Source organism: Heterodontus francisci, chromosome 8 (genome assembly GCF_036365525.1).
Source record: "Heterodontus francisci isolate sHetFra1 chromosome 8, sHetFra1.hap1, whole genome shotgun sequence".
NCBI classification, from domain to species: domain Eukaryota; kingdom Metazoa; phylum Chordata; class Chondrichthyes; order Heterodontiformes; family Heterodontidae; genus Heterodontus; species Heterodontus francisci.
In genome coordinates this window covers 121,724,620-121,751,890 of record NC_090378.1, presented here as the reverse complement: position 1 = coordinate 121,751,890, position 27,271 = coordinate 121,724,620, and the positions used below count along the sequence as shown (strand labels likewise).

Genomic DNA, 27,271 nt, shown 5'->3' with positions numbered 1-27,271 from the left:
TCCTGGCTGTAGACTCAGTTAGACAGAAGTTATTTGAAGGCTAACAAAAGATTGTGCCCACTACATTTGGTCTTTGCACGTATTTACGTTTTTACCCGAATTCACAAGCAATACACGACTATTCTAGTGTTCAATATGGAAAAATGTTAAAATCTCATAGTCTGTGACTTCCTTTTATATTCTCAAGCATTTGTGTAAGATACTTTTTAAAGAGGAAAAATTTGTGACTGTTTTGGACCCATCGGGCTGAATTTTACTGACCACCGCCGCCCCCCCCCCCCCCGCCCACCATGTCGGGGGTCATCGCAGGGAAGCTCAAAAAATCCTTCCGGGAGAGGCGCGACATAAACCTCGAATCCGGGAAGGCCCTGCGCCATTTTACCGGCAGCGACGAGGCCTCAGGACGGCCCTCCCTCACCGCTCAGCAAAAAAAACCGCATTAACATATGTAAATAAATTAGAACGGAAGAATAATTACTTACCTCATCGTGACAGCCATCCCACGCCGATATTCTGGTCAACTGACGGAAATCCCACGCCTTCGGATCTCCATTCGGAGATCCAAGGCGTAACACTGGTGTGGAGGAGGGGAGGAGTGAAATTTTCAGGGCAGGAGGGGGTTGGAGTGGGGAAACCTCCGACTATCGGCTGAGGGGATGGTGGGAATGGGATGAGGGTCAAAGGTAACAAAGTTCAGGGCGGAAAGTTTGGTATCAGAATAAAAGTTTGTTTAGGGGAGATCGGGCAATTTATATATTGCGTACTCGTTGGCGGGTGGAAGAGTGGATTCAAAGTGAGATTACAATTTTTATTTTTATTTTTCACACACTGGCACCTTTAACAATGTAAATGATCTGTCAGGACTTTTTGGCCCTTGAAAAATGGCATTGGCGCCTGCACGGTGGCACCTGATGTCATTGCTGGGGACGGACCATGATATTTCGTGTGGAGGCTCATTAATATGGAGTGGGTGGACCATCCACCCCCTATGACGTAGAGGGTGTGGGCACTTCACCTCCAGCAACGGCATTAAAAACAATCATAAAATTCATTACCTGCCCTCTCCCCCCACCTCACAAAACACTTAACTTGTGCTCCGACCTTCCCCCCTCCAAAGTTCATCAACTTTAAACTTTACCCCTTCCCGTCAACCACTAGACCAATGAAATTAGTTTTACCCCACTCCCCCCACCCCATCCCCGTCCCGCACTGAGTAACGTACCTGCTCCCACCTCCCCATCAGTGTCCCACCTTACATCACCGGATGGAGATCCGATGGCACGGGAGTGACGGCCGCCGGCTCCAATATGGCACCGGAATGGACGGTGGGAGAAAGTAAGTATTTAATTCATGAATTGTACAAAAATATTTAAATTTAGGTTCTATCGCCAATTGGCGGGGGGCAGGGGGGGAGTCGCCTCAAGGCCTCGCCGCCAACAATGTCAGATCTATAGTTGAAAAGGAAAACATTGTCGATGTGTGGGAAAGAGTGAGACTAATTGGAAAAGCTGTCTCAAAGAGCCGAGTACAAGTACGGTCGGCTGAATGGCCTCATCCTATACTGTACGATTCAATAATTCTAAACTTGGAAATGATGTAACCATGCTACACCCCACTCCTCTCTCCCCACAAGGCTTTCCATAAATATGTTTTCTTGAAGATTTGTGTATCATTGGGCAAACAGGTGCAGGCAGAGTAGGCACATAATCAGGTAAAAACTGTGCAAAGGTAATGATATTTCAAGATAGTGTTGTAACATGCTAAATCAGAGTTAAAGTGAAAAGTTTGAACAAAACTAGCTGATTAAGGTTTGAAATACTGAATCTGTATCTTCAGTGTTTTTTTAATGTTTGACAGCCAATTATGGATCAAATAGTTGTTTAAAATGACTTAATTTATCTTTTATGACCAATTGCAGGTATGGAGAGTGTGACTGGGAGGAAAATGATGAACAAAGGTCTCCTGAAACAAGAAAGTAAGTTCAGCCCGATGTGTGACTGAAGTATGCTTCATTCAGAATACAGTAATGTGAAAGGAAATTGCTGGAGAGCCAGCAGTTCCTGTAAATTTATATAGGAACTTCCTCATGAAGGCATCCCATAGCAGTACAGTGAACACCCTGCCAGACCATAGCAATCACATTAAAGAAGCTGCTTGACTGCCTCTCTAATATTTACATTATTCCGAAAGATCATAGAGTTAAAAAAATATTGGATCAGCACAAAACATCCAAAACTCTTCAACAGAAAATTTCTTGCCCTTCAATATCAAGGTCTTGAGTTGATTACCTCAGATTGACAATTCTGGACTAAACACCCAGAGTAAAAGAAATGGCTTTCGCTCCTCCTGCCCCCTCGCTTTTTGCATCCCCCAACCCGCTCCCGCCAAGCCGCTCTCACTACGGTGTCCTGCGTACTTCCTGTGAAAGTTTGAAAAAATAAATCGCCATTTAGTGCAATCATACATCTAGAGTGTGACTTGTTCCTGGTATCATGGCTTTGGCAGAACTCCCATTCTGTTGCCATTGAATGTTTTGCATTGTGCCATAATCTAACTTGCCCATCTGGCTCCTGAATTCATGAAGTCAAGTACTTTGTCCAAGTAATGGTTACTCATGTTCAAATTGTGATAGTTAAAAGCTTTCAATGGTATTTGACAGCAGACAGCATCACATCCATGCAATTCTGCATAAATCATCAGAGATGAACAGGAACCCTGGTTAAGTTTTTGCACCCCACAAGATTGCTGTGATCATTTTAGTGCCCTGGATCTGGTCAGTTAACTGAGTAGAGGCCTGGGATTAAACCCAGGATTATTCTGGTCTGTACAGCTCATTAACTAAACTCAGAGCTAATAGAGAGGAAGGAAAGAAAATGCATTCAAATATCTTTCCTAGAAACAGCCCATAATTGCAAATATGTATTCAGCTTCGGTGATAATTGGAGGATGTGCATTATGAGAAATGCTTGATACATTGGTGTTCTCGATCAAACGTTAAGTTGTGTCTGCGATGCACGTTGCATGAGCAGTGCTCCATAATGAGCTTGATCAGTCATGATCTAATCAAATCTGGAGCAGGCTCAAGGGGCCGAATACTCCTGCTACTAATTCGTATGTTTGTATGTATGCATTGGAGATGGAGACTTTAGTCCAGTGGGACTACAGAAGAGTGCTTTGGGCCAAATTTTCTAGACTGCACAGTACAGATTAAATTCTACACATTGTGAGTCAGCAGGGTAGAGCCTCTTTAACTTAGTAATTTATTGTCACCTGGGATGTTGTTCATAGGGTACCGTCTTGGAGTCGTGATCTTTTGAATTGATTTTTCTTTTTAAACTTTTTCTGGAGGGTTACTGGTTGAGTGTTTATTCAAGTCTATGTAATGTGTCCTCCTAAAGAAGTATGAAAATGGTTAAGATAGAGAGGCTTCCTTGACATAACAAATGAACCCTGGCTTCTTCTTCGGGTCATGTTTCCAGTGTGTTTTAACCTAGAGATGCTGTTTTCTTTAACAAAGTTAACTCGCCGCCCAAAAACTTTAAAATTTCCATGGCCTTGCCCTTCTATCTCTGCAGCCTCCTCAAGTCCAATACTGGAATTCCTGTGTTCCTCCAATTCTACCCTCTTGTGCATCTCCAGTTTCCTTTATCCTTCCATTAGCAGCCATGCCTTCAGCTCTCTGGGCCCTAAGTTCTGAAATTCCCACTCTAAGCTTCTCTCCTTTTCTAAGACACTCTTTAAAACCTACGTCTTTGAACAAGCTTTTGGTAATGCAGCTGTCTTCACTGAAGTGCATACCAATGTTTGCAAGAATTATAGTACTTCATTTCATAATCTGTATGTTTTGATAGCCAACATGATTCAGCAGCCTTAAAAATGTGGACCATCAAGGTTTTGGAACTGATGTAAAAGAGTTTTAATCCCTGAATTTAATCTGTGCCATCTGACTTCAATGCTGTTGCACTGAATTCAGATGATGTGAAGACAGTTCCTGCAGTGCAAAATATTTCGACAAATATGAGGCATCTTTTTCTTTGAACAGTGCCAGTCTTTTACTGCATGTGACACTGCAGACTACTGCACCCCCCACCCACCCCACAACATCCTCTGCCTGCTAGTTTAATAGGAATGGAATCAGTTAGTCTCAGTAGAGCCCATGTGCCTGTATGATGGTCCACAGAATATGGAATTGCTGTGTAATTAGAATAGATATGTTATATATGCAACTTTTAAAATACAATTTCATCTGTACCCAGTAGTGGCAAGAGTCTGTAGAAGTGAAACTATGTGTTACTGGAACAGCACTGTCAGTCTCACTAAGTCTCAATTGTTGCAAGTAAATTGTTTGCTAATTGCGTGAAGAATAGTTTGCTTTTGGAGCTTATTCTTGGCAAAATATGAAGTGCCTGTCACATACCCCATCCATAAACTTCATGTCATTTAGAACTCTGTCCATATCCTAGTTTGCATCAAGTCCCATCACTCCTGTGTTCACTGACCTACATTGTCTCCTGGTCCACCAATGCCTCAGTTTGATTTTTTATTGATAATTCTCACTTTTATGTTAAAATCCCTCCACGGCCTCACCCCTCCCCATCTCTGTAATCCCCTGAAGCTCCAAATCTCTCTTGGAAATCTATATTTTCCACCAACTCTGGCCTGTTGTATATTTCTCACTTCCTTTTCCCCACCATTGGTATGGTTTTCAGCTGATTAGGCCATAAATTGCATAATTCCCGTCCCCTGCAAACATCTCCACCTCTCTCCTTTAAGAAGCTCATGACAAATCATTCACTGGCCAAGCTTTTGGTCACCTATCCTAATATGTCCTCCTTTGGCTTGGTATCGGGTTTTGTGTGATTAACCTCCTGTGGGATGTTATATTATGTTAAAGGTGCTATTTCAGTGTTGTCATGGCTTCACTGTACAACTGATGTCCTCTTCTGTTCATTTTTTATGACAAGACCAATTAAACTGCCTGGTAAGTAATGCTATATGGTCACCAGTACTAAACAAGGAGCTGAAAGTGAGTGGCAAGCTGACCATATTGGAGCATCTCATTAGATATCCTTATATCTAATAGGGAGGAATAGGGAGAGAGAGGAGTTGAACACGTGGCTGCAGGGATGGTGCAGGAGGGAGGGTTTTGGTTTCCTGGATAATTGGGGCTCTTTCTGGGGTAGGTGGGACCTCTACAAACAGGATGGTCTTCACCTGAACCAGAGGGGTACCAATATCCTGGGGGGGAGGTTTGCTAGTGCTCTTCGGGGGGGTTTAAACTAATTCAGCAGGGGAATGGGAACCTAAATTGTAGTGCCAGTGTACAGGATGTTGAGAGTAGTGAGGTCAGGGATATGGTTACAAGGACGCAAGAGGGCACTGGCAAGCAAGAACCTGGTTTAAAGTGTGTCTATTTCAACGCCAGGAGCATCCGGAATAAGGTGGGAGAGCTTGCAGCATGGGTTGGTACCTGGGATCTCGATGTAGTGGCCATTTCGGAGACATGGGTAGAGCGGGGCAGGAATGGATGTTGCAGATTCCGGGATTTAGATGTTTCAGTAAGAACAGAGAAGATGGTAAAAGAGGGGGGGGTGTGGCATTGTTAATCAAGGAGAGTATTACAGCGACAGAAAGGACGTTTGAGGACTCGTCTACTGAGGTAGTATGGGCCGAGGTTAGAAACAGGAGAGGTGAGGTTACCCTGTTGGGAGTCTTTTATAGACCTCCGAATAGTTCCAGAGATGTAGAGGAAAGGATAGCGAAGATGATTCTCGACAGGGGCGAGAGTAACAGGGTAGTTGTTATGGGGGACTTTAACTTTCCAAATATCGACTGGAAATACTATAGTTCGAGTACTTGAGATGGGTCAGTTTTTGTCCAGTGTGTGCAGGAGGGTTTTCTGACACAGTATGTAGACAGGCCAACCAGGGGCGATGCCACATTGGATTTGGTACTGGGAAATGAACCCGGCCAGGTGTTAGATTTAGATGTAGGTGAGCACTTTGGTGATAGTGATCACAATTCGGTTAGGTTTACCTTAGCGATGGGCAGGGACAGGTATATACCGCAGGGCAAGAATTATAACTGGGGGAAAGGAAATTATGATGCGACTAGGCAAGATTTAGGATGCGTAGGATGGGGAAGGAAACTGCAGGGGATGGGAACAATCGAAATGTGGAGCTTATTCAAGGAGCAGCTACTGTGTGTCCTTGATAAGTATGTACCTGTGAGGCAGGGAGGAAGTTGTCGTGCGAGGGAGCCGTGGTTTACTAAAGAAGTTGAAGCGCTTGTCAAGAGGAAGAAGAAGGCCTATGTTAGGATGAGACGTGAAGGCTCAGTTAGGGCGCTTGAGAGCTACAAGCTAGCTACGAAGGATCTAAAGGGAGAGCTAAGAAGAGCAAGGAGAGGACACGAGAAGTCATTGGTGGATCGGATCAGGGAAAACCCTAAGGCTTTCTATAGGTATATCAGGAATAAAAGAATGACTAGAGTTAGATTAGGGCCAATCAAGGATAGTAGTGGGAAGTTGTGTGTGGAATCAGAGGAGATAGGGGAAGTGTTAAATGAATATTTTGCGTCAGTATTTACAGTAGAGAAAGAAAATGTTGTTGAGAATACTGAGATTCAGGCTACGAGGCTAGATGGGATTGAGGTTCACAAGGAGGAGGTGTTAGCAATTTTGGAAAGTGTGAAAATAGATAAGTCCCCTGGGCCAGATGGGATTTATCCTAGGATTCTCTGGGAAGCTAGGGAGGAGATTGCAGAGCCTTTGTCCTTGATCTTTATGTCGTCATTGTCGACAGGAATAGTGCCGGAAGACTGGAGGATAGCAAATGTTGTCCCCTTGTTCAAGAAGGGGAGTAGAGACAGCCCTGGTAATTATAGACCTGTGAGCCTTACTTCGGTTGTGGGTAAAATGTTGGAAAAGGTTATAAGAGACAGGATTTATAATCATCTTGAAAAGAATAAGTTCATTAGAGATAGTCAGCACAGTTTTGTGAAGGGTAGGTCGTGCCTCACAAACCTTGTTGAGTTTTTCGAGAAGGTGACCAAACAGGTGGATGAGGGTAAAGCAGTGGATGTGGTGTATATGGATTTCAGTAAGGCGTTTGATAAGGTTCCCCACGGTAGGCTATTGCAGAAAATATGGAAGTATGGGGTTGAAGGTGATTTAGAGCTTTGGATCAGAAATTGGCTAGCTGAAAGAAGACAGAGGGTGGTGGTTGATGGCAAATGTTCATCCTGGAGTTTAGTTACTAGTGGTGTACTGCAAGGATCTGTTTTGGGGCCACTGCTGTTTGTCATTTTTATAAATGACCTGGAAGAGGGTGTAGAAGGGTGGGTTAGTAAATTTGCAGATGACACTAAGGTCGGTGGAGTTGTGGATAGTGCCGAAGGATGTTGTCGGGTACAGAGGGACATAGATAGGCTGCAGAGCTGGGCTGAGAGATGGCAATTGGAGTTTAATGCGGAAAAGTGTGAGGTGATTCACTTTGGAAGGAGTAACAGGAATGCAGAGTACTGGGCTAATGGGAAGATTCTTGGTAGTGTAGATGAACAGAGAGATCTTGGTGTCCAGGTGCATAAATCCCTGAAGGTTGCTAACCAGGTTAATAGGGCTGTTAAGAAGGCATATGGTGTGTTAGCTTTTATTAGTAGGGGGGTCGAGTTTCGGAGCCACGAGGTCATGCTGCAGCTGTACAAAACTCTGGTGAGACCGCACCTGGAGTATTGCGTGCAGTTCTGGTCACCGCATTATAGGAAGGATGTGGAAGCTATGGAAAGGGTGCAGAGGAGATTTACTAGGATGTTGCCTGGTATGGAGGGAAGGTCTTACGAGGAAAGGCTGAGGGACTTGAGGTTGTTTTCGTTGGAGAGAAGGAGGAGGAGAGGTGACTTAATAGAGACATATAAGATAATCAGAGGGTTGGACAGGGTGGATAGTGAGAGCCTTTTTCCTCGGATGGTGATGGCAAACACGAGGGGACATAGCTTCAAGTTGAGGGGCGATAGATATAGGACAGATGTGAGAGGTAGTTTCTTTACTCAGAGAGTAGTAGGGGCGTGGAACGCCCTGCCTGCAGCAGTAGTAGATTCGCCAACTTTAAGGGCATTTAAGTGGTCATTGGATAGACATATGGATGAAAATGGAATAGTGTAGGTCAGATGGTTTCACAGGTCGGCGCAACATCGAGGGCCGAAGGGCCTGTACTGCGCTGTAATGTTCTAATAAAAAAAAAACTCGGCCTGACTGTCCTCTATTATAGGGGTGTCCAAGTCTTGGTGATCTAACCCTCAGAGCCCAAGCAACCAAGTTATTTTTATACTTATATTTTTTATTTGCTTGGTTTGTCCTGTTTGAATATTGTTGAAGGTTTATAAAGATCTTTTTGTAACCCACTTCTGCCTTACTGTTGGAGAAAGCCAAATCCGAACCCCAAGACCTGTTTCTATAAGTATCTTCAAATGCATGCAAAATAATTTTATATGAGCCCCAAGGCTCATATATGTAACCTCCAAAGATGAAAACTTGGGAGCACCATTACCTCCAAGTCCCTTTCCAAGTCAAACTTCATCCTGACTTGGATTTATATTGCCGTTCCTTCAGCGTCATTGGGTCAAACTTCTGGAGCTCCCTACCTGATGGCACTGTGGGAGTATCTTCACCACATGAACTGCTGCAGTTCAAGAAAGTAGCTCAGCACCACCTTCTCAGGGCAACTAGGAATGGGCAATAAATACTGGCCTTGCTAGTGACACCCTTATCCCAAGAATAAATTAAAAAGAAACAGCCTTAATTTATTGAGTTTAAAATTACAGTATTAGAAGGTTCCAAATTGCCAATTAGAATTTTATTTCTAAACATTTTTGCTTCCCCTGAAAAACAGTTACTGACTCTATCTTGCATGTATATTTCTAGTGCAATCACCTCAGTTCTGCGAGCCTGGCTGGATCTGTGCTCTGAAGACTTCTGCGAGGTGCCAAATTACACGTGCCTGCAGAAGCTTCTTGAACACCTGAGGCAGACGATGCCAGGCTCGGACCTGGAGAAACGTGCCCACCAACTCCTCGAACAATTTCAGCAGCAAGATTTGGCAGCACAGGAGCTGGACAGTAAGATTAATCTTTGTGTAGCAATGAAAAAAGTTGTTTCAATTTTAAAAGCTATGGAGGTGGAGGGTGGGACTGGGGGAGATATGTTCCCCTTTTTTGATGATGGCTGCAATTGCAATTCTGGAGCTTATTTTCAATTCATCACTGAGAAGTTATATTACACCATGCAGGTAGAGTAACATAAGAGCCAGAAACACTCTTACTCCAAATTCCATTCCTTCAAAAGAGAATCTGTTTTTTTACTGTATTGCAAATCTCACCAGTCAGCTTTTGATGTTACATTTAAACTATTGCAGCAGGACAAAGGAACCAGTTAGAAGAGTTTTTTTAAATGACGAGTTATTATAGTGTGGAATGCTTTACCTCAAATAACATCATTTAAGAGTGAATTGGATCATCATTTGAACAATATAACAGGATCTGGGAAGCAGGACAGGAAAATGAAATTGCAGTTGATGGATCCAGTTGAGAGTTAAGGACCAGCACAGGCAACTTTGGCCAACTGACTGCCTTCTGTGTTGTAATTTCTGTGTCTCAAAGTGAAGCATCTTTATAAATAGCTTGAATTGCTGCCAGTTGAATCGTTAATTCCATGGCTTAATGGCAATCAAAGGTATTGAGTATTTGAGTCACTATGAAAGATAAGATAATTTAATTATGCAATGGATTTTGATGAAATTAATGAAATTGGTATAATGACATTTTGCCACTAAATTCACCAATGGTCTTTTAGATCAGTGTTGTCAAATGGAAATCACCGAGGTGCCAAACATGTGGCTACATCAGCACCATTTTAGCCATTTGTACTAATTATAGTAAAAACATCCCAGTGTTGCAGAATTACCAATTGAATATTGTAACGGCCGAGGTGGGAGGAGTGCACTGTTTATTCTAGTTCCCCTTCTCCACAGGTCACAACATATATTTACATTTTTTCCCACTTTCCGATACGGTCAATCATAGACTCCATTTTTATCCCAGAATAAAACACAGCAACCAGGTTTCTTTAATAAACAACAAAATGATTAGTTTATTATAAAACAAGTCTTAATTAGTAATGAATCAAAGCATAAACACACAGATCAAAATATAAATGCTCGCTTTTTTTATTAGTGCCACCCACCCACCTCCCTCTATCTCGCACACGCACACACACTCACACACTCACACACACACACTCACACACACACTCACTCACACACACACTCACACACACACACACACACACACACACTCACACACACACACACACACTCACACACACACACACACTCACACACACACACACACACACACACTCACACACACACACACACACACTCACACACACACACACACACTCTCTCACACACACACTCACACACACACACACTCACACACACACACACACTCACACACACACACACTCTCTCTCACACACACACACTCACACACACACACACACACACACACACACACACACACACACACACACACACACACACACACACACACACACACACACACACACACACACACACACACACACACACACACCTCTTGTCCAAAAGAACAAAAAAGAATGCGTTGGCCAATAGACTTGCTAACCCTTGAAGAAAAACAGGGACGATATGAAAAGTTGTCAGAAGTCCTTTTCTGGTTTGGCGTCCCAAATATGGGTAAACAGCTGTCACTGGGATCTTCCTAAAACAGTTCTTGTCAGGCAGCGTTGAAGATTAGTATGGGCAGGCTTTCCAGGGAAACTGCAGTCACAGGTTTCAGGAGGTTTCTTACACTTGCTTCTCAGCTTCTCAAGAGATGGAAAACTGGCATGCTTTTTCAAAGAGCTGGAACAGAGTGAACTGGGTGTTGCTTCCTTGGCAAGTTCCTTTACTCCAACTGCCTTTTCAAACCATTGTCCACATCCCAACTCACAGTCCAAAGTGAAAGCAAAACCAATGTCACAAGAATCAAGCTTCCTGACCCCTATCAATCTTGAGCTGTTCCTCCTTTGTGAATGTCTTTCTCCAAGTCAAAAACAACCCCTGCTGGGTAATTATTTGAAGATAATTCCAGTAACTTTTTATAATCCAGACCTCTCAGTGACCCTTGTTTTAAAAAAACCATACATGGACTCCTTTTCAGTTTTAAAACACAAATCGTCAAAATTTAACAAAAAAATGGAAGCACTCCGAATAATATGTCTGCACAAATGAAAGAATCAGTTCTGAATGGGATAGTGATGCAGCCAAGAGTTCATTTGGGCATGTTGTGTCAAACTTTTCATTTTGAACAGTAATCTGAAGTAAACTAATTCACGACACCCATGAGTTCATGCAGACTCTGTCCAATGGTTTTGAAGTTCAGTTGGGTTTCCTTTTGGATTTTTGAAATTACTTCAGAATTCATATTTCAGTTAATTTGATTAGAAATAAATCATGGAGTGAGTGCTGTGCTGATGTTGATTGGAAGAGGTTCCTTTTTGTCTTTTGTGCCAAATTCTTATTTTCCACTCAAATTTCAACTTTTTGTAAAGTCTAAATCTGTCCAAGTATCGCAGAGGCCCTTCCAACACATCACTGCACTTCTGGAAGGGACCCAAGAAAAGTTTACCTCTCCCTCTCCAAACCCCAACCTCAATTCAAGGGATTACCATTATTTAATACACAAGAGCAAATCCTGCGGAGTTCATCTTCCGCTTGAGGTTGCATTATCGTCTGATTCACAGAATTGTTCCAGTGCTAAAGGAGACCATTCAGCCCATCGTGTTTGCACTGGCTCTCTGAAAAAGCAATTCCCTCAGTTCCATTCCCCTGCCTTCTCTTGTAACTTTCTGGGTAATTTCCTCTTCAGCTGTTGCTGTCAATGGTATTATTGTTATACTCTGTGACTTACTGTATTGCAAGGTTATTTTTGAAACAAGAACTGTTAAATCAGTTGGAAGATTTGATCAGGCAGAGATTACTTCCCCGTCCATTGTGTCTGCTTAATGGGGACGCATCAATAAACAAAATTGTTTTCTTGCCACTTCAGTGCTCTCATTAAGAGGCTTTGACTGACATATTGTACAATACTAATTTTACCAAATCTAGATTAAAAAATACAGAAGTAAGAACATTTTTAAAGCAGTGAACAATTTCCAATCACGCAAGTTTGAGCCAATTCTTTTGTTAGATGTTTTAGTTAAGTGCTGTGAACTTTGGGCACAAAATAAATGTTCTTTTTTCAATTTGCACAGATAGTTACCATGGAAAGATCATGTTCAACCGGGGTGAGGAGGGCGATGCAAAGGTCGAGGAAGTTGAAGATAAACAGGATATCTTCTCCTTCCCATCAGGCCTAGTTGCAGAACAACTGACATATATGGATGCTGTGAGTAAAGAAGAATTTGAGACCATTTTGTCGGTCCAGTTACTCAATTACTCTAACTGTGATGTTTCAGTCTGCAGTAAGCATTCTGATCTCTCTTCACATCATTAGTACTATTAGTGCTCCATTAGTCTCGATAACTCAGAGTTCACTTCACAATGCAGCGTTCTAAGACTTCAAAACATGTTTGACATGTGACTTCAGTATGAAGATTGGAATGTCTGTCAGTGAAAACTTCAACAGCCTTCTTCGTTTTTCTGAATATGAATGTCATGTGAAATAAGTAGCTTGGGAGAAGACTGAAAACCCCTTATTGCAACATGCAATACTGGGCTTCTGCACGATGGATAAGTAATAGTTCACGATTAAAGCGACAATGTTCAGAGTTGAGATAAAAATTGTAACAAATATGAGCAGGCCAGTGCATTTTTTTTTAAATTTGCAGATAAAACCTGATTCCAGCTTCTGTGAAAAAGCTTGGCAAACGTATCATTACAATGATATAACATGTTAAACATGTCGAAATGCAACCAATCAGTTTGAATGGGATATGATTGTGATGAGGTTGATCTGACAGATTTCAATGGACAGTACAACTGAGCAGGTTGCAAAACCAACCTTTCACCCCATCCCAGCAGTTTCCTATGGGCAGGTTGTTAAAGTTATCACCCATGATCTGCTTCTCAAAGAAAATTTTTTTAGAAATACTTTTCAACAAAACTTTTTATAATCTAAGTTAGAAATATAGTAAATATAAACTGAAACTCTTACTTTATGCAAGTCTTTTCAGATTTCGAGGATTTTGGAAGAGGGGAATTTTTTTTCAATAAAAGCATTCTACAAATTGAGTTCCTTTAACCAAAGTTAGCTCTCCCCCAGATCAGGTAGCTAAGTATCTGCACGTTTATCACCCTTAACCCACTCCCTTTCCTCATCTACATGCTGCCCCATAGCGATATCATCTGCAGACATGAGGGTTAGCTTCTACATGTACGCTAACTCTACCTCCCTGCCATATCTCTTGACCTCTCCACTGCCATTGTGCTGCTAGACTGGTAGTTTATTATTCAGTTGTGCATGAAATTTCCTGCCTTTGAACATGGGGAAGATTGAAGGCATTGCCTTTCTTCAATATCCACCTGAAACTGCCGCCTGGCGGAACCAAACTGTCCACATTCTAAGTGTCCCATTCAAACCCATCAAAAAGAGAATTTACTTCCACCTCTAACATTGCCTCCCTTCATTCATACTTCAGCCCATCTTCCACTAAGACCATCATCCATGCCTTTGTCATCTTCGTATTCAACTGTTACAAAGCTCTCCTGTCCAGCCTCCCAAGAATCCAAATTTCTGCTGTCTGTATCCTATCCTGCACAAGGTCTCATTCCCCTATCATCCCTGTCCTCATTGACCAACACTAGCCCTGTCTCCCAATGCCTAGTGTTTAAATTTCTCATCTTTGTGTTTAATTTCTTTCAGTTTGTCCCTTCCTATCCATCTGAGCTCTTTCAACCCCTCACCATTTCTCTAACTCTGGCCTTTACACTGATGTCCCATGCTCAAGTTTCCTCTCTAAACCTTTTTTGCCTCTTTGCCTCCCTCTGCCCCTTTATGACCCTCCTTAAAACCTACCTCTTCGACCAAGCTTTTAGTCACCCATCCTAAAATTGTTTTTTTTGGACCCATCATTCTTTTTTTCTGATTATGTGTTTTTGAATCTATTTGAGAGGGTCTCCTATGTTGAAGGTGGAGCCACTGAAGTTCCCTCTTGCCTTATTTTTGGCCTTTCCCAAAGCTTCTGTTCAGACAGTGATCTTGGTTTTCATTTGAAGAGCATGTCTACCAAGTGTATGAAGGATGAGGTGTTCTTTTGCATCTGTTAATAAAGTGATTGTAGTTTGTACTACCAAACATTTTAATTTGTGCATTTGTGGTTTGTGAAGAGTAGATAATCTGGTCAAAAATAATCTTTGATTTCCCTTTGTCTGTGCACATTCTGGGCAGAGATTTGTCTCGAATGGTGGCACAAAAGGTGTGGTATTGGATCGGCCACCCGTGATACATAGCACCCAATATTAGCGGGCAGCCAATCCAATAGTGCACATTTTGTGCCACCAGCCAAGGCAAATATCTCCTTCTATATCTATGTGGTCATCATAAACTTGGTCGCTGTTAAACCATGTCTTTTAGCTTTAACTATTATTATGACCCAGTGAGAAATGTCTCGGGGTCACTCTCAGCCTTCACCTGGTCTTACCATAACAGGGTTTAATTTTAAAAACACTGTTTTTTTAGCGCCCCCTTGGTGAATCCTTGTTCACTGCTTTCCAATTATAAGGCAAAGAAACTAGCACAAACAGGCTTTCTCAGGTTTAAAGAAGAAAAGTTGAAATTTCTGAAACTTAAAAATGAACTCTAATTCAGTTAACGCCTACGGATACATGACACACCCATGCTAACATGCATATATGATACACACATGCAAATAGAGACAGAAAAGAGTAGAAGAAAAATAAAGTGGAAAAGTTTGAGGCAATATCTGAAGAGTTGTTGTTATGGTTCTTTGAGCTCACTGCAGAGTCCTTGACTGTAGGCAGATCTTGCTTTTCGTTGAGGCCCAGTATTCTTCTTAAACCTTGTTCGCTGTCGGAGACTTTTCACTTTTGGGGTTCATATGTCTTCAGTGGATTCAGAGGCTTGTGAGAAAGAGATGGGAGCAGATAGGAGAGAGATCTTCTCAGTCCAGGAACAAACAGACACTCTGCCTTCAAACTCTCTGTGGCCAGTTCAAAAGAACAAGCTGGAATAGCGAGAGAGTCACGTGACCAGCTGGTCTAACCAGTCCTGGCCCTTGTGGATTGCATCTTCCTTAGCAGGCCCTGGAATGCACATCCTCACCTTCGATGTCTGTTAGTATGTAAATGTTTTTTTTCAGCCACGACTGATCTGTTTAACAAGTTATTTCCTTGCTCCAACAAGTTATAAATCAATGTTCTTGACAATATTGATGTACCTTATTCCTGGCAGGTGGGGGCCTAGTATGACATTATGTTATTGCAAAGCAGCATGGCTATTTGACCTTTAAATGGATAATTTTTGTTTGTACTGCAGTGTTTAAGTGGTCCATGGTACTGGAAACATCTTTAGTCTTTGTCTTTTTCACTTTTGATCAGGAACTGTTCAAGAAAGTAGTGATCCACCACTGCCTGGGCTGCATCTGGTCACAGCGCCACAAAAAACAAAATCAGCACCTGGCGACAACCATCCGGGCCACAATCACACAATTTAATAACATCACTAAATGTGTGATCAGCAGCATCCTAAAAGACCGAAATCTGAAGCCAGACCAGAGAGCCAGGTTGCTTCAGAAGTGGATCACTATTGCTGAGGTACTGCGTTGTTTATCGATGAGACTATATGAAAGGCCAAAGGCTACAGTAAGGGAAGCCACCAAGGTGGAAGAGAGCCTATAAGTCAAGACCAAGCAGCTCAGGAATCGGTGATTAGATGTTAAGCTCAGGTTTTGAAAACTTATTAGATTGTTGGAGAGGGAAGATCTGAGCAAGGGAGGTTTATGAGGAAGAAGAGTTTGAATGCTTCTGTAGAATGGTGAATCCTGGCACTATTTCCATTCTGCTAAACTTTGTCTTTGCCCTATACCTGAATATACGCACATTCCTACAGGTATGATTGGAAAGTGATAAAGAGTGGGAATTTTGACTGACTTATTTTTCTCTCTGCCACCATTGGGCCAAGTGCATGGAGGACACTCTCGCTGCTGTCTTGGCTGAGATTAGCTAACTCAGTATCAACAGTTTTATTTTAGTCCAAACGTAGCAAATAGAAGTGCATTTGGTTTTCTGATTTTTGTATGCTTTTCTTTAGATGGTTATCTTGTGCTGCCAGTCCTGCCCATCAGCTCTTTACACTAGACATTACAATTTATTATTCATCAGCCAAATACAATGAACAGGAAGGCTTCCCCCTCCCCTCTTTCCCCCCCCCACATTACGATGTCCCAGACACCGCCATCACCATCCCCGCGTATGTCCTGTTCCACCGGCAGGACAGACCTAGCAGAGGTGGCGGCACAGTGGTATACAGTTGGGAGGGAGTTGCCCTTTGAGTCTCATGGCATCAGGTCAAACATGGGCAAGGAAACGTCCTGCTGATTTCCACCTACCACCCTTCCTCAGCTGATGAATCAGTACTCCTCCAGGTTGAACAGCACTTGGAGAACCACTGAAGATGGCAAGGGCACAGAATGTATTTTGGATAAGGGGCTTCAATGTCCATCAACAAGAGTGGCTTGATATCACCACTCCTGACCAAGCTGGCCGAGCCCTAAAGGACAAAGTTACGATACTGGGTCTGGGGCAGGTGGTGAGGGAACCAACAAGAGGGAAAAACATACTTGACCTCGTCCTCACCAGTCTGCCTGCTGCAGATGCATCTGTCCATGACAGTAGGGTAGAAGTGACCACCGCACAGTCCTTGTGGAGATGAAGTGCCACCTTCGCGTTGAGGATACCCTCTATCGTGTTGTGTGGCACTCCCACTGTGCTAAATTAGATAGACTTCAAACAGATCTAGCAATGCCAAAGTGAGCAACCATGAGGCACTGTGGGCCATCAGTAACAGCAGAACTGTACTCAACCACAATCTGTAACTTCATGGCCCAGCATATCCTCCACTCTACCATCAAGCCAGGAGACCAACTCTGGTTCAATGAGGAGTGCAGGAGGGCATGCTAGGAGCAGCACCAGGCATACCTCAAAATGAGGTATCGACTTGGTGAAGCTAGAACCCAGAACTACTTGTGTGCCAAACTTCGTAAGCAGCATGCAATAGACAGAGCTAAGCGATTCCATAACCTACGGATCAAATCTAAGCTCTGCAGTCCTGCCACATCCAGTCGTGAATGGTGGTGGACAATTAAACAAATTACTGGAGGAGGAGGCTCCACAAATATCCTTATCCTCAATAATGGGGGAGCCGAGCACAAGTGCAAAGATAAGGCCCTTCAGCTGCTTGATCAATGTAGAAATGTGTAGAAATGCAGCAAGACCTGGACAGTATCCAGGCTTGGGCTGATAAGTGGCAAATCACATTTGCAATAATCTTCAGCTAGAAGTGCCGAGTTGATGATCTATTTTGGCCTCCTCTTGAAGTCCCCAGCATCACAGATGCCAGTCTTCAGCCAATTCAATTCACTCCGCATGATATCAAGAAATGACTGAAGGCACTGGATACTGCAAAGGCTATGAGCCCTGACAACATTCTGGCAATAGTACTGAAGACCTGTGCGCCCAAGCCAAGGTGTTCCAGTACAGCTATAACACTGGTATCTACCCGGCAATGTGGAAAATTGCTCAGGTATGTCCTATACACAAAAAGCACGACAAGTTCAACCCGGCCAATTACTGCCCCATCAGTCTACTCACAGTCATCAGTAACGTGATGGAAGGTGTCATTGACAGTGCTATCAAGCAGCGCTTGCTTAGCAATAATCTGCTCACTGACGCTCAGTTTGTGTTCCGCCAGAGCCACTCAGTTTCTGACCTCATTACAGCCTTGGTTCAAACTTGGACAAAAGATCTAACCTCAAGAGGTGAGGTGAGAATGACTGCACTTGACATCAAGGCAGCATTTGACCGTGTATGGCATCAAGGAGCCCTCGCAAAACTGGAGTCAATGGGAATCGGGGGGAAAACTCTCCACTTTTTTTTTATTAATTCATGGGATGTGGGCATCACTGGCCAGGCCAGCATTTATTGCCCATCCCTAATTGCCCTTGAGAAGGTGGTGGTGAACTGCCTTCTTGAACCGCTGCTGTCCCTTTGGGGTAGGTATACCCACAGTGTTGTTAGGAAGGGAGTTCCAGGATTTTGACCCAGCGACAGTGAAGAAATGGCGATATAGTTCCATGTCAGGATGGTGTGTGACTTGGAGGGGAACTTGCAGGGAGTGGTGGTGTTCCCATGTATTTGCTGCCCTTGTCCTTCTAGTTGGTAGAGGTCGCGGGTTTGGAAGGTACTGTCTAAGGAGCCTTGGTGCATTGCTGCAGTGCATCTTGTAGATGGTACACACTGCTGCCACTGTGCGTCGGTGATGGAGGGAGTCATACTTAGCGTAAAGGAAGATGGTAGTGGTTGTTGGAGGCCAATCATCTCAGCTTTAGAACATGATTGCAGGAGTCCCTCGGGGTAGTGTCCGAGGCCCAACCATCTACAGCTAGTTCATCAATGACCTTCCTTCAATCCTAAGGTCAGAGGTGGGGATGTTTGCTGATGATTGCACCATGTTCAGCATCATTTGTTACTCTGCAGATACTGAAGCTGTCTGTGTAGAAATGCAGCAAGACCTGGACAATATCCAGGCTTGGGCTGATAAATGGCAAATCACATTTGCGCCACGTAAGTGCCAGACAATGACCATCTCCAACAAGAGAGAAACCAACCATCTCCCCTTGACATTCAATGGCATTACGATCGCTGAAACCCCACTATCAACATCCTAGGGGTTACCATTGGCTAAAAACTGAACTGGAGTAGCCATGTAAATACCATGGCTGCAAGAACAAGTCAGAGGCTGGGAATCCTGCGGCGAATAACTCATCTCCTGATTCCCCAAAGACTGTCCACCATCTACAAGGCAAAAATCAGGAGTATAATGGAATACTCTCCCCTTGCCTGGATGGGTGCAGTTCCAACAACACTCAAGAAGCTCAACACCATCCAGGACAAAGCAGCCCACTTGATTGGCACGCCATCCGCAAACATTCACTTCCTCAACCACCGACGCACAATGGCAGCAGCGTGTGCCATCTACAGGGTGTACTGCAGCAACGCATCAAGACTCCTTAGACAGCACCTTCCAAACCCGCGTCGTCTACCACCTAGAAGGACAAGGACAGCAGATGCTTGGGAACACCACCACCTGCAAGTTCCCCTCCAATCCACACACCATCCTGACTTGGAATTATACTGTCATTCCTTCACTGTCGCTGGGTCAAAATCCTGGAACTCCCTTCTTAACAGCACTGTGGGTGTGCCTACCCCACATGGACTGCAGCAGTTCAAGAAGGCAGCTCATCACCACCTTCTCAAGGGCAATCAGAGATGGGCAATAAATGCTGGCCAAGCCAGCGATGCCCACATCTCATGAATGAACAAAAAGAACACCCCACCACTCCCTAAAAGAGTCTGTGTCTGGGTCATGCTCATTCTGAAGTCTCCTTCGGTGTCAATCACCATAGCTGTAGACCACCCATCAAAAATTGACAGATGATGAACTGAAGAGCTTGTTATAGCATCAAAATAAGTGAATAGCAAACTGTGAGTTGTCAAGAAGTGTGAAATTGTTTTTTCCATGAATCTGTTTTTAATGCTGTTATTTTCACAGCTGACCTTTTTGGTAGAACAGTTCAAAAGTCTGAGGTATCAGGAAACTAGCAGGCACTGGTATTTACAAAGAACTCTCTTGTTGTCCTTCTAGAAATCCAGAACAATTAACAATTACTCCTCACTCCGGGCCATTGTTGCAGCCCTGCAGTCCAGCCCAATTTATAAATTGAGGAAGACTTGGGCTGCTGTGTCAAAGTAAGTTCCTTTTCCAAAGTAGCCATGTAATGTTTGTCATAAAAATGTGATGATGAGTTGCAGATTCTACCCTGAGCTTCCTTGCACAGTGAGCTTCAGATTCTAGATGTGTTGGCAGGGCTACCAGAGACACTATGGTGCACCTCTAACAACTGGCTCATTGCCAGAAGTCTGTCTTCCTTTTGCTCGAGAATGTGAGTTACTGAGCAGTTTTCTTCAGTAGAATAATAAAACTGTTCAGCAACTTAAACTTTAAAGTATTGTGTTCCAAAATTGATCTGCTGTTAGATGTAACTGGCCATAAAATACTCCCTCTGTGGATATGTTGTGTCCAGTAAAGGGCTGCTACCTGACCTGAACCCAACAGGACCCGACGACATGTGTCGGTTTCGGGTCGGGTCGGGCTCCTCTTCCAGGTCCGGCTTTCAGGCTCGGGTCGGGTGGAGCCAGGCCGAGTCCAGGTCGGGCTCGGCTTGGGTCGGGTCGGACACACACGGTAAGTGCTCTGCAGGTAAGTATTGAAATTAAAAAACTTACCTCAGCTGGGAGATCGGGACGAAACTGAGTCTGCGCAGTGAGCGAGTGACGTCACCATGACATCATCACGCATGCGCTGCAGCTTCCTGAATTAAGTAAAGGGATGGTCAGGTTGGGCTCGGGGGGGGTCGAGTTGAGGTCAGGCTTGGGTTGGGTTGGGCTCGGGGCAAAATCGGAGGGATTGGGTCGTGCTTGGGTCGGCTGTGGTTCGGTCGGGTTCAGGTCGGGTTCTTTTTCCTGACCTGAGTAGGCCTTTAGTGTCCAGTGATGTACGATGGTGGTTTGACACAATCTTTTATCTCCTGAGGAAGTGCGCTAAATCCTTTAAAGCACGTTGCCACAGACAATTTGATCCTGTCTGAATTTTTAGGTTTCTTGAAAGTTCTGCCAGGAGATTTACAAAAAGCTAGCTAATGCCCTGCATTGCATTTAGTTCTGAGAAATACTTAAACCCTTTTCAACCCCCCATTATCTCTGATTAAGAAGGGGAAAATAGAGTACGAGAGCAAGCTTGCAGGGAACATAAAAACCGACTGTAAAAGTTTCTCTAGGTATGTGAAGAGAAAAAGATTAGTGAAGACAAATAAAGGTCCCTTACGGTCAGAAACAGGGGGATTTATTATGGGGAACAAAGAAATGGCTGACCAACTAAATGCATACTTTGGTTCTGTCTTCACAAAGGAAGACACAAATATCATACCAGAAATGTTAGGGAACACAGGGTTTAGTGAGAGAGAAGAACTGTAGGAAATCAGTATTAGTAGAGAAATGGTGTTGGGGAAATTGATGGGATTGAAGGCCGATAAACCCCCAGGGCCTGATGGTCTGCATCCCAGAGTACTTAAGGAAGTGGCCCCAGAAATAGTAGATGCATTGGTGGTCATCTTCCAAGATTCTATCGACTCTGGAACAGTTCCTACAGATTGGAGGATAGTTAATGTAACCCCACTATTTAAAAGGGAGATAGAAAGAAAGCAGGGAATTATTGACCAGTCAGCCTGACGTTGGTAGTGGGGAAAATTCTAGAGTCCATTATCAAAGATTTTATAGCAGAGCACTTGGATAACAGTGGTAGAATCGGACAGAGTCAGCATGGATTTACGAAAGGGAAATCATGCTTGACAAATCTACTAGAATTCTTCGAGGATAAAACGAGTAGAATTGATGAGGGGGAGCCAGTGGATGTGTTTTGTTTGGACTTTCAGAAGGCTTTCGACAAAATCTCACATAAGAGATTAGCATGTAAAATTAAAGCGCATGGGATTGTGAGGGATAGAAAATTGGTTGGCAGACAGGAAACAAAGAGTAGGGAACATTGGGTCTTTTTCCGAATGGCAGGCAATGACTAGTGTGGTACCACAGGGATCGATGCGAGGACCCCATCTATTCAGAATATATATTCATGATTTAGATGAGGGAACTAAATGTAATATCTCCAAATTTGCAGCTGACACAAAACTGGGAGGGAGGGTAACTAGTGAGGAGGATGCAGAGAGGCTTCAGGGTGATTTGGACAAGTTGAGTGAGTGGGTAAATGCAAGGCAGATGCAGTATAATGTGGATAAATGTGAGGTTATCCACTTTGGTAGCAAAAACAGGAAGGCAGATTATTATCTGAACGGCTATAAACTGAGAGAGGGAAATATGCAACGAGACCTGGGTGTTCTCGTACACCAGTCGCTGAAGATAAGCATGCAGGTCCAACAGGCGGTAAAAAAGGCAAATGGTATGTTGGCCTTCATAGTGAGAGGATTCGAGTACTGGAGCAGGGATGTCTTGCTGCAATTATACAGGGCCTTGGTGGTGCCACACCTGGAATATTGTGTGCAGTTTTGGTCTCCTTATCTGAGGAAGGATGTTCTTGCTCGAGGGAGTGCAGCAAAGGTTTTCCAGACTGATTCCTGGGATGGCGGGACTGACGTATGAAGAGAGATTGAGTCGGTTAGGATTATATTCGCTGGAGTTCAGAAGAGTGAGGGGGGAATCTCAGAGAAACCTATAAAATTCTAACAGGACTTGACAGGGTAGATGCAGGAAGGATGTTCCCAATGGTGGGGGAGTCCAGAACCAGGGGTCATAGTCTAAGGATACAGGGTAAACCATTCAGGACTGAGATGAGGAGAAATTTCTTCACCCAAAGAATGGTGAACCTGTGAAATTCGTTATCACAGAAAGCAGTTGAGGCCAAAACATTGTATGTCTTCAAGAAGGAGTTAGATATAGCTCTTGGGGCGAAAGGGATCAAAGGTTATGGGGCGAAAGCAGAAACAGGTTACTGAGTTGGATGATCAGCCATGATCATAATGAATGGTGGAGCAGGCTCGAAGGGCCAAATGGCCTACTCCTGCTCCTATTTTCTATGTTTCTATGTTTGCTGCTACATGTCTGAGTCTTTGACAGCCATTGATTAATCTGCCTCTATTCTCTCATGATTAATTTGTCTCATTCTCTTGATTAGGAGCAGCATGGGATTGTTCGAGGAGCTTGAGGAACAATGCTGCCATCGAATTGATTATCATCTGGGTGAAGAGGTAAGATGTTGCACTTGGTCCAGTTTATCCGTATTCATCGGGTGTTCAGTGTTTAAAAATAATACCTGCAATCTGTTAAACTGGTGGCTGACTGCATATGGGTGTTGTCAATCGATCAGGCAGCTGGCGAAATGTAAACTGTGTACTCGGTGGTCTGGCTTGGCTCAAGTCTTCAAAGCTTCTGTCAGTCTCGATACATATAATGGAGGTAGATATTATAATTAACTATTTAAATAAACATACTTCTAACAAGGGTATGTTGACAATGATGTAAACTCAGTAATAAACACAGAAAGAGAATCTACCTTTAAAATTTGAACTCTTCAACAAAGTTTAAAGTGGGATTTGTGCCAATGATTTTTCCTTTTGCTTTGTGCAGTGGGAGGGCCTTTTAAATGCAAGGTGGGGCACGTACACATTTAATTGGTTCCCATAAGTAATTATTAGTTGAATGATCACCTGTTTTTCTTCCTTTTCCTGTTTGTTCTGTATAATAAGGATAAGTAACTGCATGGGAACTGGGACATATTTAGAATATTGCTTTGTTCGTTGAATACTTCAGGCTATGATTATCTAATTTCAAATAGTTTGTGCCAAAACAGACACAAATTAGAGCATCTTGCATCTTCTTCAGTAAGTTCCAGAGAATACTGAATATGCCATATGGACTAAGACCACTTTCAGAACAACTCTTGTTCTCTCGTGTGCATAGCAAAAACATTTGATGGATTTTTGGTGGTACTATCAGAATATTTTGAAAGCTCTGAAAGACAACTAAGTTTACCAAAGTTAGAGTTTTGAAAAAAAAGGCCGAACTGGGAAAACACATTGACCACATTTTGAAATTGACATGTAACACCTGACCCTTGGGCCAGCATTTAATCTGGGCAATGGGGATCTCGATGTCCAGCAAAAGTGCTAGTGAGAACCCCATGTCGTTACTTCTGAGGGAGGCCTGCCGAATCAAGTGCCAATTAGGTACTTAACTGGACAAAGACGGGCCTTCCACTGGGTCAAGGACCCTGGTGACGGACGTCCCGCCCTCTGAGAGCTGCCAGCCACTCAGGCCAGCAGCTGTTTAACTGAGCAGCGCCACCACAGAGGCTGTTGCTGCTGCCAGTGGAGTAGCGCTGGACCCAGACCACAGGTAGGTCAGGGCGGGAGGGGTCTCGTGGTATGGGGGTGTGGGGTAGGGCAGTGTATGGGGTTTGGCAGAAAGGGCATGGGGGTAGCTATCAACATACCCCCCAACCTGATGCCAGGTCCCTAATTCAAGCCCCCCTCCTCCGCCCTGGAGCCGGAAAGCATCCCACTTGGTTTTCTTACTGTGCTCCCCAGGGCCGCCTGCCACTTGGCTGATTGCGATGGCAGTGGGATGAGGCCATTAATTGGGCATTAATTGGCGGTGGGGCAGGAAGGCCGTTCACAGGCCTTCCTATCCCACACTTAATTATGGCGGAGGTGGGGAGGCAGCGGGGACCCACTGGCCACCACCCCACCCGATTACATGGTCTCCCCGTCTCCAAACCCGTCATGGGGGAGAACATAAAATTCCCTCCTCGGTGTCTGAAAAAGAGCAAAATGTGTTCAATCAAATTGAGAGGTTTGAAAGGCTTGCCTGCTGCTGTTATACAAAAAAATGAGTTGATGAAGTAACTTTTTTTGCCTTACTGTGTTTGGCAGTCCAACAACAAATCAGTTTCGCCAAATTGTATTTGTGTTTTTATCCAAAAAAACATGTTTCACCTCGAGCACATGTTTTTTAGACTTCTAGGAATTACAACAACTCCATTCTTCTCTCCTCATCCTACTCAGAATCACAGAATAGTTACAGGACAGGAGACCATCTGACCCATTGAGCCCTTGCCGGTTCTACAAGAGCAGTTTAGTTCGTCCCACTACCCCACCCTTTCCTGTAACCCTGCAATTTTTTTCTCTTCAGGTTCTTATCCAATTTCCTTTAGAAAGTCATGATTGAACCTGCTCCACCACCATTTCAGCTGCTGCATTCCAGATCGTAACCACTTACTGCCTTCAAAAAAAAAGTATTTCCTCATGTCACCTTTGGTTCTTTTGCCATTCACCTTAAATCCGTGTCCTCTGGTTCTCGAGCATTCTGCCCAATGAGAAAAATTTCACTCTATCTACTTTGTTTTGACCCCTCATGGTTTTAGACACCTCTATCAAATCTCTTCTCAACCTTCTCTAAAGAGAACAACCCCAGCTTCTCCAATCTATCCACATAACTGAAATCCCCCATCCCTGGAACCATTCGCCTAAATCTTTCCTCACACCCACCACCACCCAACCCACTGCCAACTCCCCCACCCCCCTGCCCCACCAATCGACCTTGCTACCACCAAGCTGTTGTTCAGTACTTGGCTCCATGAGGAGAATTTTTTTTACCTCCTCCACACTTCCCGTTTTTAAACACATTAATTCAAATCAATAAAGTGAATAAAATGTTCAATAGGATTTTAAATAGAATGATTGGGCTGAATGGCCAACACAGTCGTTATGAACATGAAGAAAGTCTCCCATTCGTATAATGGCTTCTCTGCCAGTTGTAGCAAGTGTTCACTGTGTCTTGTGTGTTTTAGGAAACATTAGGCACCTAACACACTCAACCAAGTCCTCTGCATAGGGTGTAGTATCTGGCATCTTTATCACCACGATGATACCGAGAAGCCATGGTTTTTGGCTTCTGCTGTAGCTTCCTTCCTTGCTTAGATTGAACTGGACTGTGAAAAGTCTTTATATACTGTTTCATCTAGACCTAAACGTCACATCCCCTCCATCACCAAGACCACTTGCTTGTGCTTTTACATCATCACACGCCTCCACGCCGACTTCTCTCCATCTCCCTGGGACCTTTAAACCTGTTTTTGATGCCTTGACTAGATGTTTCTTACATCTTCCCGTCATTCAGCCTCCATAAATTTAAACATGGTTCACACCAGCCGGTACACAATCCTGCGAGTCGGTCATTCCCTCCACTGACCTTCATTGGCTCCCTATCCCCAATGTACTGAACTTAAAATACAAATTTTCAAATCTTTACAGCCTTGTTCTGCCTATTTCCTGAAACTTCCTACTTCCACTCCCAATCCTTCACCCATCTCTATTTTCTTTTACATACACCCCCTCTCTTCACTGCACCATTGGTTGCAGAGCATTCAGTTGCTTCAGCCCAACTTTGGAACGCCTTAATTTCCTGACCGCCTCCACTTCTCTCCAGCTTCAAAAACCTTCTGAAATCCCATCTTTGCAACCAAGTTTTCAGTCATCTCTCCTAACTCTCTCATCATGCTCATTGTCCATTCATTTTTATCTATTTCATTCCTCCACTTGCAATTAATCCTGATATTGGTTAGTTATAAAACTCTTTGTGCCAAATTGCCACAACACTGCTCATTGTTACAGTCAGAAAATAGTCAACGCATGGGTTTTCTGTCTAATTCCTTATTGATTTTAAATGTAGCTTTTTGTTCTGTATTTGAAATGGACTAAATGTAGTATTTTTGTTAGAAAGATATGAATCTGAGTTCTAAAAGCAGACTGTCAGATGCTCAATTTTTCTGAACTCTAAGAAGACAATGTGAAATGACATATTTCTGAAATACATTTGCAGGCTGGATGGAAACCTTTGGTGGGCCAATTCTGGCCCTTAGGCTGTATGGTGGAGGTGGTGGCGGAGTGGAATGTCACTGGACCAGTAATCCAGACACGCAGGCAAATGATCTGGGGAAATGGGTTTAAATCCCACCATGGCAGATGGGGTGAGATTTGAATCCAATTCATAAATCTGGAATTAAAAGTTAATCTAATGGTGATGGTGAAACCATTGTCAATTGTTGCAAAGCCATATTGTTCACTAATGTCCTTTAGGGAAGGAAATCTGCCATCTTTATCTGGTCTGGCCGACATGTGACGCCTGACCCACAGCAATGTGGCTGACTCTTAAATGTTTTCAGTGGGCAATTAGGGATGGGCAATAAATGCTGGCCTAGCCAGCGATGCCGACATCCTATGAACAAATAAAAAAAATGTTTGACAACCTTGATCTGGACAAAATAGATCATTCAGAGAGGCATCACAGCTGTGGCAGACTAAATAGATTGGTTCCTGGGATGAGAGGGT

At 43.6% G+C, this 27,271-nt stretch overlaps 1 protein-coding gene across 1 annotated transcript in view; it reads left to right on the top strand.

Moving 5' to 3' along the window:
• The window catches only part of LOC137373259 (ral guanine nucleotide dissociation stimulator-like 1), a 59,362-nt gene that overhangs the window by 10,241 nt on the left and 21,850 nt on the right, over positions 1–27,271 (top strand). Inside the window, exons 4-11 of the mRNA XM_068038109.1 lie at positions 1,919–1,975; positions 8,921–9,114; positions 12,332–12,465; positions 15,636–15,851; positions 19,960–20,063; positions 23,059–23,131; positions 24,007–24,109; positions 26,763–26,863. Coding sequence (XP_067894210.1) covers positions 1,919–1,975; positions 8,921–9,114; positions 12,332–12,465; positions 15,636–15,851; positions 19,960–20,063; positions 23,059–23,131; positions 24,007–24,109; positions 26,763–26,863 — 982 coding nt within the window. The remainder of the gene's footprint in view (positions 1–1,918; positions 1,976–8,920; positions 9,115–12,331; positions 12,466–15,635; positions 15,852–19,959; positions 20,064–23,058; positions 23,132–24,006; positions 24,110–26,762; positions 26,864–27,271) is intronic.